The sequence below is a fragment of the Serinus canaria genome, chromosome 10, assembly GCF_022539315.1.
Source record: "Serinus canaria isolate serCan28SL12 chromosome 10, serCan2020, whole genome shotgun sequence".
NCBI classification, from domain to species: domain Eukaryota; kingdom Metazoa; phylum Chordata; class Aves; order Passeriformes; family Fringillidae; genus Serinus; species Serinus canaria.
Genome location: NC_066324.1, coordinates 636631 through 647664, shown reverse-complemented (window position 1 = coordinate 647664; position 11034 = coordinate 636631). Strand labels below are relative to the sequence as shown.

General features: G+C 64.1%; 2 protein-coding genes across 4 annotated transcripts; both read right to left on the bottom strand.

Annotated features, from left to right (window-relative positions):
- Window positions 1-107: 107 nt before the first annotated feature.
- LOC115484159 (protein shisa-like-1) lies at window positions 108-2285 on the bottom strand. Its single transcript, XM_030228486.2, has 3 exons — window positions 1363-2285; window positions 519-732; window positions 108-327 (listed from the first exon to the last, which is right to left on the bottom strand). Exons 1-3 carry the CDS (start codon window positions 1538-1540, stop codon window positions 108-110), a joined length of 612 nt encoding a protein of 203 aa, XP_030084346.1. The 5' UTR covers window positions 1541-2285.
- Window positions 2286-2374: 89 nt separating this feature from the next.
- Window positions 2375-10677, bottom strand: MAN2A2 (mannosidase alpha class 2A member 2). 3 transcript variants are annotated; one of them, XM_030228582.2, is made up of 23 exons: window positions 10192-10677; window positions 9765-10019; window positions 9514-9658; window positions 9250-9421; window positions 8550-8677; window positions 8264-8437; window positions 7773-7959; window positions 7512-7689; window positions 7168-7370; window positions 6737-6919; window positions 6470-6584; window positions 6231-6298; window positions 5902-6067; window positions 5417-5653; window positions 5198-5320; window positions 5003-5117; window positions 4779-4912; window positions 4531-4672; window positions 4211-4344; window positions 3841-3918; window positions 3365-3559; window positions 3165-3275; window positions 2375-3002 (listed from the first exon to the last, which is right to left on the bottom strand). In XM_030228582.2, the coding sequence occupies exons 1-23, from the start codon at window positions 10321-10323 to the stop codon at window positions 2850-2852; spliced, it is 3528 nt and encodes a 1175-aa protein (XP_030084442.1). In that variant the 5' UTR covers window positions 10324-10677; the 3' UTR covers window positions 2375-2849. The 3 variants fall into 3 exon arrangements, with proteins under 3 accessions (XP_030084442.1, XP_030084440.1, XP_030084439.1); XM_030228580.2 differs by lacking the exon at window positions 3841-3918 and having other exon boundaries at window positions 3365-3553; XM_030228579.2 differs by lacking the exon at window positions 3841-3918 and having other exon boundaries at window positions 10192-10676.
- Between the last annotated feature and the right edge of the window lie 357 nt (window positions 10678-11034).

Below are 11034 nucleotides of genomic sequence, written 5' to 3'. Positions count from 1 at the left end.
CCCCCCCCCGTGCTGCACCCCGGGATGTGAGTGACCCCTCCCTGTCCCGCGGCACCCCCCGGTGCAAGCTCCCCCTGTGTGCACCCCCTGCCCTGCCCGGGCCCCCTTCAGCAGCCCTGGCCGGGCCGTGTCACTCTGGGGGCACCGTGGGGAGCCCGGCTGCCAGCCGGGTGCCCCCGCGGGGACCCACGGGGTACGCGGAAGGCACGGGGCAGCAGGCGGCTGAGGCGGCTCCGGTGAGTCCAGTAGAAGTGGCAGAGGTCGATGGCCATAAGCAGAAGGACAAGGAGCCCATAGAGCGCCACGAAAGGCAGGGCCAGCGGGTTCCTGCGGGGTGGGGCACTTCAGGGGCAGCCGTGACCCTCCCGTGGTACAGGGGAGGGCTGGCCGGGGGCCCCTGTGGGCTCCAAAGGACACCACCGCCCCTGCCCCAGCAGCCAGAAGAAGCCCCTGGGGGTGTGCCAGGGGTCCCAAGGGCCCCCATCCTCAAGAGCACAGCCAGCTGCAGCCCTGCTCACCGCAGTAGACCGGGGCTAGCCAGGCTTGAGAGGTTCACTCCGGTGAGGGCTTCCAGGGCCAGCTGGGAGCAGCAGGACTTGAGAGCCTCCAGGCTGGGCTGGCAGCAGTAGCGGTGGCCGGGGGGGTCCGTCAGCCGCGGGCAGTAGAAGCCGGGGTGGGAGCGGCCATCAGGGCCCACGTAGCCCTCGCAGAGGTGCAGGTTCTGCACCAAGACTGCAGCAGGGAGCAGGGCATTGCAGAGGGCAGGGAACAAGCCCCCACTGCGGGAACCACGGAAACTGTGCAGGGGCTGTAGGACAGCTCCACACCATGGTCTGTGCCGTGATGCAGCAGAGCAGGACTGGGCTGGCCTGCGCTCACCAGTCCCAGGGAGCCTGGCTAACGTGGCACAGGGGGCCCCAGCTCAGAGTGGGCTACACCCCATGAGGCAGCAGTGGCTGAGCAGAGCTCCCCTGGCACTGCCTTCTGGTGCCACGGCCCTGTGTGTGCCGTGACCTCCTGTGCTCACCGAGGCCTCAGCAAGGGCAAACGTGGGCAAGGGCAATGATGGTGGCACACAGGAGGGGAAAACGCCCAGGACATCAGGTCAGCCCCCAGCCCCCATGCTGAACCCCCTCCCTGTGTCCCCTGTGGGGACAGCACTTGGACCCCACAGATGCGCTGCACTTGGAGTAACCCCAGCACCACCACACCTGGGCCACCATCCCCAGTATGGATCAGCACCTCTCAGTGCAGAGCACTGCCTCCCAGCACAGACCCCCACCGTCAGGGAGCAACCCTCAAGGGACAAGGCCCCATCAGGGATGGGCTCAGGGAACAGGAGGGGCAGGAATGGGGCTGTACCTGTCCCAAGGATGCTGGGGAACAGAGCCACGGTAAGGAGCAGCTGGAGCAGGGGCCCATCCAGCATCTTCCCGGCCAGCCCTAGGCAGAGGCAGTTCTGGCTCCAGTGGAGGCAGAAACCACAGCCCCTCCTGCTCCCGCCTCCATCGAGCCTCCACCAAGAGCTGCTCAGAGCCATTAGAGCCTCCTGCACTCCCCTGTCCACAGGGACCCGGCTGGAGGCGGGAGCATCAGTAATGAGCTTCTGGGGCCAGGACTAGGATGGCAGGCTCCTTACCCAGCTGGATGCAAGGCACCAGCTGCTGTGTCCAGGGCTCCAGTTGGGCCCATCCTGGGAGTGTCTGAAAGGGCACTGGACCAGGCCAGGGCACAGGGCAAGCACTGTGAGGTGCTGAGCTTCCAGGGGCCAAACCCATGGGATGTGGATGTGCTAGGGGCTGTGCAGGAATTGTGGAATCACAGAATCATTCAGGTTGGAAAAGACCTCTAAGCTCATCCAGTCCAACCCAACCAAGCCAGAGCTGAGGCAGTTCCCCACCCCGCCCTGTCCTTCCCAATGCCCTCCCTGCTGGAGCCCATTGGCAGTAAGTAGCCTCAGGGGGCCAGGAACTATGGCCTGTGGTTCCCACAGCAACCAGGAGGATGCTCTGGTGACAAGTGTATTTAGCTGCGACTCAGCCACTGCAGCTCCAGCAGAGCAGAGCGCCAGGCTCACTCTGAAACGGGGCTAAAGGCTCTGAGTTTGGGGGAGGCACTCCCACGCTTCACCCAAGCATTGCTGTCTGCACAAGGAACTGACTCCCATCCCCCTGACTCCTGCCCAACACCAGGCACTGCCTGCTCCTGAGCACAGCTGGGCCTGGCCATGCCACCAGCCTCTCACAGGTGCCGGGGGCTCCTGGCCAGATCTTCAAGCTGGCCCCCACCTGCCTTAGAGTGCTGCCCTATCTCCCCACAGCACACCATTCCCACTCCCCTGAGTGAGAGACACAAACCACACATAGACCAGGGCCCTTGGAAACAGCCTTGTGTTTCCTATGAGCTCCAGGAGAGGTCAGTCCCAAGTCCACAGCACATCCTCAGGCAGGTGCCCAACACCCCGGGTGCTCCTGGCCTCCCCTTGCTGCCCCGCCAGTCAGGGGCAGCCCTGCATGGGCCCCTGCCCCAGCCATCAGGGTGGCCACCCCCTGGGGAGCCTGCCTGTGACATGGCAGCAGTGTCTGTTCCCCCAGCAGCAGCAGAGCCCAGCCTGCAGCCCTCCCCAGGCATGCTTGGCCCACCCAGCACCGTGTCCAGCAATGTCTGTTCCAGCCCTGCCACAGCAGTTCATTCCAAAATCTGCGAACATGGAACTAATAAATTAGGAAGTGGCAGCACAGCCTCTGCCAGGCTGGCCCCTCCTGCCACAGTACTGCTGGCCCCACTCCACTGCTGCACTGCTGCTGCTCCTGTGCTGTCCAGCCACTCCACTCCTCTCCTGCTTGACGCTACCCCAGGCGGATGCGGAACGTGGCGATCTCCATGGGGTCCAGGTGGATGTTGGTGCTGTTGGAGGCTGTGCCCAGTGGGTACATCAGTGTCAATGAGGTGGGCTGCAGGGAGCCCAGCTCCAAGCCCTGGAACAGGCTTCCCAGAGCTAGCTGGGGAGAGGAGGAAGAAGCAGGGAGGCCCAGGTGAGGATGTGATGCCTGGGGCAGCACTGTGCCCAGGACAGCCTGACACTTGCCATGACTGCCATGCCGAGCTCCCAGCCCAGCTCTAGCCCAGCAGAGGTGTGGGGGCAGGGGGCAGCCTGGCCCTACCTTGCCCTGGCTGGTGGTGCAGTTGAAGCCCAGGTTCTTGGCCTCCAGGCTGCAGTCAAAGCCTTTGCGGTGCAGGATCAGTGCTGCCTCAGCTGATGGTAGTGAGTCATCCTGCAGGGAGCTGGAGCTGAGGCACAACACTGGCGACAGCAGCAGCAAGACCCCCACCAGAGTCCCACCGCCCCTGGGCCGTGGCTCACCTCTGCCTGCAGCGTCCGCAGGTTGAGGATGTGGAAGTCACAAGGAAGGGTGGTGGCAAGGGGCACAAAGGAGCGCAGGGCTGGCAGGGCTGGCTTCTCCAATGCCACTGGCATGACCAAGACCTCAGCATTCTGGTGCACAGAGGTGATGTGGCTCAGCAGGGAGGGGAAGCTGATGGGACGTTCATCCTGCACCTGCCAAGCAGCACATGGGTCAAGTGTGGGCCCAGGAAGGCAGGCAGAGCCTCAGCAAGGCCCAAAGAACCTCCATTCCAGCAGTGCCTTGAGACCGGGCACCTGCCAGCACAGTGCACACGGAGCTGCCCCTGCCCAGGCAGGTCCCCCTGCCCCAGCACCAAACAGGACCCCAGCTAGCTGATGGTCAGGCTACAGACCTGCTACAAGCCTGGCTAGACTAGTGGCTAGCAGCTAGTGCACAAGACAGGGAGAGACAGCAGGGCCAGGCTGGCCATTACCTCAGGGCTGCCAGTCCTGGTGCCAGGGAAGCTCAAGGCTTTAAACATGGAGACCAGTTTGGAAAAGAAGCCGGAGCTCTGGATGGGTGGCACAGCACACGCATAGAGGGCAGCGAGGGGATTGGACAAGAACACTGTGATTATGAGGGCAACGTGGCTCCACAGGGACAGACCCCACTGCGCGTCCTGCTCTCCCCATGCCCCCTGCTCCAGGCCCATCCCTGCCCAGTGCCAGCACAATGGGACAAGACGGGAGAGGACACCGCATCCCATCACATGTGGCTTTCTGCAAATGCCTCCACCCTGCTCCATCCCAAGGCAGGTTGGGCTCTCAGCCCACAGGTTGGGCTCTCAGCCTCACAGCCAGCACCTTGTTGGCAGTGCTGCGGCGCTCCAGGAGGAGCCGGAACCGGTTGCAGGTGCGTTTGTTGTCCTTCAGCCCCTGGCCCAGGCCCCGGTTGTCATCCTGCATGAGGCGCCGGTCCAGGATCACCTCCAGCTGGCCTGTGGAGAGCAAGTCCCTGCAGCCCAGGCTATAGCAGGCACCAGCCACACCCCACAGCACAGAGCCTCCAGTGACAGCAGGACCAGGGCACCCTGCCCAGCCTGCAGCACTCTCCTCCCCTGCTTCCCATGGGGAGGACAGCCCTAGCTCAACAGCAGGTCCCCAAGGCACAGAGCCCAGCTCACCGCTGTGGAGGCTGGAGACCCCCAGGGCCTGGCCTGTGAGCAGTGTCAGGCGGCTCTGCATGTCCTGGATGTAAGCCATGGCAGGCATCGGGTAGAAGTTGGCCTGCAGCGGCAGCTTCCGCTGGTACCTGCGGGGCTGGATCTGCCAAAGAACAGAGATCAGTGGCCAGCGGTGTATCCCACAGTGTCTCGTGCCAGAGCACTGTCCCCCTGTGGCAGCTGCTGTCCCTCCCCAGCCTGCTGCATACCTGGAAACCATTAAGGTCTGTGAAGAAGGTGTTATCACTCTCAATGTCAGTGCTAAAGCGCAGGGCCAGCTCCTTGTTGATGTGGTCACGAATGTCCACCAGGCAGGACACATCCAGGGACAGGCCCTCCACCCCTGTGGGTAGGCAGTGAGGGGCTGAGCTCCAAGGGCAGCATGGCCCAGTTCTCTGGGCCAGCGACACCTGGCACAGCCTCAAGACTTCACCTGGCACGTTGTACAGCCGCACCACGGTCTGGACATGCTGGTAGTAGCTGGCAACCTCTGAGAAGAGGGGTCCCTCCATCACCCGCACCACTGGGGGGTCCTTGGGAGCGTAGGGCTGGGGAGAGGTATAGCTGCGCTGAAGCTGCTGCCTGAGGACAGCCCTACGGGCACAGCTTCCACGGGTGGACCCTGTACCTTGGCCTCGCCGTCAGGCAGGAAGAGATAGGCCCCACTTTTGTCCTTGGAGGTCCTGGTGCCATAGACGAGAAATTCGCTGCTGACCCTGTGCCCCTGCTCCTCCCCAGCTGGGCGCAGGCTCTGCAGGAGTGTGCCGGCACAGCAGTAAGCGCATGAAGCAGCAGGATGTACCCCTCCCCTCCTGCACCCCACGCCCTGTCACAGCCCTGCACTCACCTGCAGCAGGCCCGTGTGCCCCAAGAAGCAGGCCTGCAGGTGCTGGTTCTCCAGGCAGAAGTCATCAGCAGCTGCCGGGAAGACGTGCAGGGGCACAGCCTCGGGCTTGTGCACGGGCACGTCCCGGCCGTGCAGGTACAGGCGCGTGGAGGACCTTGGCGAGGCGTGGCCATCCAAGGACTTGTGCAGCTGCAGCACGCGCAGCCCCAGCGCAGGCAGGCGGGCCAGGACAGACACCTGCAGGCAGCATGGGGACCTGAGCCAGCCCCCTCCTCTAGGGAATGACTGGGGGTCAGTGGGGCAAAGACCCTGCTCAGCACTGCGGGGCCTCTGCTGAGGAGGGACATGTGTGGGGACCTGGGGGTTTGGCAGCTGTGGGATCTCGTGTTGTGGGACAGGGATAGAGCAGAGCTGCTGGTGTGTCCTGGCAGTGTGCAGGATGGGAGGCTGGCACAGATAGGCTGTGGGTGTGGGGCACCCCATACCTGGTAGACATTGGGCACCACATCAGTGGCAGAGTTCCACACTGCACTGAGCTGGGAGGGCAGGGGCTGCCCCTCCTCGGAGAGCACACGCACGTGCGGGGAGTCCACCAGCACTGGCACCACGCTCAGGCGCTCCTGCTCCAGTGGGTTGAACACCACCAGGAACCTGTGGGGGGCAACACACGACTGGCATCCCAGCCTCACAGCATCCAGATGTCCCATGCTCCACACTAACTACAGATCCACTGCACCTGCCACAGCTTCACAGGTACTCCCTGACTGCCTCACCACAGTCCCGTAAGTCCCCAGAGCAAGGCAAGAGGCCCTACCGAGGTGAGGTGCCCAGTTTGACCACTGTCCTCTCTGGGAGAGAGTCCTGGCTGGAGCGTGTCTCATCCTGGGGAGGAGCAGTAAAGAGTTGGGGTGCGCCCAATGCCCCTGCCAGCTGGGCCCAAGGACCCAGGCACAATCTGGGGCTCTCTTCCTGGCCTCTGCAGCACAGAGTTGCTCCCAGGGTCGTGGGGACAGTGTGCCAGAGTGCAGGGAGGCAGGGGCTGGTGCTGCTCACCATGCCAAGGAACGGTGCAGCCGGGTCATGGCGGTATGCGTCCTTGTCCCCCAGCACAAGGTAGTGCGCAGCATTGATGATGACACGCTTGAGGTTGGTGAGGGATTGGAGCAGCCTAGGCAGAGGCAGAGTGAGCCACCCTCTACATCTCCCTGTGAGAGAGAGGACCTTCCCACAGCATCCCCATACCTAGCTGTTCTCCCAGCCCTGAGCCCACCAGCCCCGCTCTGAGATAGGCTCTGAGGGCACCCTGGCCCCCACACACACCGGACTCCGTAGTCCACGGCCACAGCCTCCTTGGCAGTGCCGGCGATGGCATCATGGTGCTGGAAGAGGCCCAGGTTGCGGCGGGCGTTGCTCAGCAGGGCGTAGTCAGCGAGCGGGTACCTGCCATCAGCACCGGCACGGCGGGCGTGGGCGAGTGCCAGGCTGTACAGGATCTCTGCCCCCCTGCGCAGGGATAGAGTCACTGAGGGTCCCCACCCTGCAATACCGCGGGGGCTGGCATGCAAGGGGGGTGGCAAAGGCACACACTGCCCTGAGACTGGGTGAGCGTTTGGCACTCTGTGCACCAGCCCAGTGTGCTGGCAGCTGGCACAGACCGGGGACTGGTGAGCTCCCAGATACTGTCTGGCCACCCCTCACCCGTGCCCCCCGCACACCGCCTGTGCCCCATGGACCAGCCCACTGCCCCTCACCGGAGGTGGGCCTCCAGCACCCTGTCCAGGCTCTTGTAGAACGGCCGGGAGGTGTAGTATCCTGTCCAGTAATGATCCTCCCGGTCCGCATAGGAGAAGAAATCCCCAGTCAGAACTGGGAACCCGGGTGGCCTCATCCCTGGCACGATGCCCACTTTCTTGTACAGGGCATCAAAGTAGTCAGAGAGCGTGCCAAACTGTGCCTGCAAGACAGCACATGCAGCCCTGAGCCAGGGCTCCTGCAGTGGGGGCTCTTATCCCCCCTCACAGGACCGTTCACCCCTCCAACTGTGCTCTGCATGGCCTCCTGCTGCCCCCAGCTCCACAGAGCCCTTCACACATACCTGAACATGGAGGTCGGGCCGAGAGTTGAGAAAGTCAAAGATGCGCTGGTAGTTGAGGAACTGGGCATCCCACTCCTGTGGCTTGTCATAGCGGAAGTCATCTCCCAGGGGCACCAGCAGCACCTTGCTGCGGTACAGCTTGGACTTCTTGCGGTACTGGTCCAGCAGCAGCTGCGCTCTGTGTGGGGGCCAGGGCATGAGGCTGGCCCCTGGTGGCCCACAAGGCTGGGAGTGGCGCGCCCCTGCCCCTGCCGCACTCACCGCTCTGCCACGTTGGCATCGGTGATGGCGCGGGGAGGCACCTTCCAGGGACAGTTGATCCGGCCTCCAGGCAAGCGCTTGAAGTCAAACTGGCAGCAGATCTTGGGGTCTGGGCCACAGGTGTGAGGCACATCATAGCTGTAGAAGGGCATCATGTGGCAGAGGATGTCGGTGCTCATGTCTGGATCTGTGGGACCAAGGACAGGTGAGCACTAGCAATGGCTCTTCCTTGCCTGTGCCCGAGCAGGGGGGCCCAAAGACAGTTGTCTGACAGACCAGACCTCGGAGCTCAGAGGGCACAGCAGCAGCCTCCCACAGTGTGTTGCTGGACTTGGGGACAGGTGGAAAGTCACCCTGAGGCTGTCCCACAGGGCAGAGACATCACCCCCCAATGCTTGGCTCATTTGCACAGAAAAGCAGCTGGTAGCCATTCTCCGCTGCCACCTGCCCCACAGGGTCCCCTCTGCAGTCCCCTCCCAGCAGCCCCTCACCCCACGTCTGTCTCCACATGAACTCCAGGTTCTGGGTGGCAGCAAAGTGCTTCTTGATGGCATAGTGCACACGCTGGATGAGCATGGCTGTCAGGTTGGAGCGCTTCAGCAGGTAGGGCATGGTGGAGCTGTAGCCAAAGGGGTCTACGGCCCAGCCCGACCGCGGCGTCACACCTGGGGGCACAGACACCTGTCAGCCCCGTGCTGGGCCAGCAGCACCTCTCGTGAGGAGGGTCCTGTCAGGATCTGGAGGCCTACAGTCAGCCACCATGTGCCTGACTCTCACCAATATTCTTCTCCAGCCACTGGTGCCCCTCGATCAGCTGGTCAATCATGGCGAAGTAGTGGGAATTAGCCTCATCGGGCATCACCCAGCCGCCCGTCACCATCTCCAGCTGCCCATTGCCCACCAGCCTGCCAGGGGGACACCCAAGATGTGACCAGAGCCCTGCATGAGCCACAGGTCCATTGCAGAGTCCCTCTGTCCTGAGCCACCTACAGTCTATGTGCAGCCCTCACAGCCACCACTGCCATTCCCCCCTTGTCATGCTGTCCCCACGCAGAGAGTCATTCCTCCACAGCCCAACGCTAACCACAGCCCATTCCCCCTCCACTGTGTCCTCCATCCCCAATGCTCTCAGGGCAAGGGGCAGAAAAGGGGGCCCTGTCTCACCACACAATTCTGCTCTCCAGGTCTCTCACCCTTCCATAGGTGCCCTGGGCCTTGCACACAAGTTCCCCAGCCCAATCAGTACAGGGAGGGGCCCCAGGGCAAGATCTGTCTCTCCCACCTCTCACTCCACAAGGCAGTGGCTCTGACATCTGATGGCACTGGGAGGCTGCTGGCAGTTTGAGGGCACACCCTGCTGAGCAGTGCAGGGCCCATGGCAGCCTTCCTGTCCCTGGAGCTGTTCCCTCACACACCCTGAATGCTCTCAGCCTGCCTAGGAGCTAGGCGGGCACTGGGGCTAGGGGGGCAGCCCTACCTGCGCACAGCAGCCCGCTTCTGGGCACTGATGTTGTCCCACCACTTGGAAAAGAAGGAGATCTCAGACCAGATGAAGCGTCGGCGCGGGTCCTCCTGCATCTTCAGCACCATGCTGTTGAGGATGTGCTGTGTCTGGTCATAGTAGTACTTGTCGAAAGTCTTGATCCAGCCTGGCAGCACAGGTGGGGGTCACTGTGGGGGGCCCAGGCTTCCCTGCCAGCACTGCACCGTAGCAGGAGCTGGGCCAGCCCCTGCCTCTCACCTGGGTCATTGTGGGAGTGTGGCACCACAAACACCTGTAGAGGCTCTGTGTCCCATTCGTTGGGCTCGTAGGTGATGTCAAAGCCCTGCTTCCAAACACCACCATCCTGGTTGTCAAACGGCAGCAGGGAGTACACAGCCAGCATCTGTGGGGAGGAGACAGGGCTGAGACCCCTGAAAGAGTAGAGCCAGGACTCCATGGATGCCCAGGTGTGGACCCCTCACATTCTAGCAGAGCCACCAGACGCTCACCTGCAGGTCTGGGCTCTGTCCTTTGCCCCCTAGAGCAAACTGGCAGTCTTGCGGGGACACAGAGAGGAAACTTGGGCGACTCTCAGGGGGGAGCACCCAGGAGCCATTCAGGGGGTGTTGGGGCAATGCCGGCTGCCCCTCTGCATGGGCTGTCAGCTCCAGCACCGAGTCTTTAATGTGGCTGATGATCTCATGGTTCTCCTCCAGCAGCTGCTCCAGCTGCTCGATCCTGTTCTGTAGCACTGAGATCTGGCTCTGAGGGCACAGCGAGGGGCAGAAGGTCACCCGCAGCTGTGGGAAGCCAGTCTTTGCCCTGGCACCTTAATGCCCAGAGGCCAAGGCTGGCGCCCCATTCATTTCCATGACTCAATGTCCCTGTTTGCCATCCCAGGACCCCTCTCACTCACCCCAGACCCTCCAAACTCACCCTGGGGAAGTTGCCCCCACTCTGGTGTCGTGTGGGGTCATGCTGTACCCGGTCCAGCATCAAGTAGAGGGAGAAGACGGCCACGCAGAAGATGGCAGCTCCACACACTGTCACCTGCTTCTTCAGCTTCATCCCGAAGGGATGCAGGGACTCACCTGCGCCGGGACTGGGGGGGAGCCAGGTCGGACAGCGCAGCCCCTCACCGCGGCCTCCTGCCTCCTCCTCCAAGAGCCCTCACCGCGTCCTACTTGGCTTAATCCGATGCTGGATATTTATATCCGCTGATGGTGCCGGGGCCGGGGCCGGAGAGGCCGCGCGGCCCCGCAGGGCCGGGCAGCGCCCGGGCCCGCCGCGCTGAAGCCCCGCGGCGACGGCCCGGGCCGGGGACGGACGGGAGAGGCCGGGCCAGCACCGGCGCTGCCACCGCCGCCACCCCGTCCACACCGCGGGCGGCTCCGCAGCCCGGCCCAGGCCCTCACATCGCCCGCCGGGGCCCGCCGGGATGGGCCAGGCCAGGCCAGGCCCCGCCTCGCGCTCCGCCCGCTGGGCCGGGCCCGCGGGGGCGGCACCGAACCGGCCGGGCACCGAACGGGCCTCGACCCGCGGGGGCGGCACCGAACCGGCCGGGCACCGAACCGGCCCCGACCCGCGGGGGCGGCACCGAACCGGCCGGGCACCGAACCGGCCTCGACCCGCGGGGGCGGCACCGAACCGGCCGGGCGCCGAACGGGCCCCGACCCGCGGGGGCGGCACCGAACCGGCCGGGCACCGAACCGGCCCCGACCCGCGGGGGCGGCACCGAACCGGCCGGGCACCGAACCGGCCCCGACCCGCGGGGGCGGC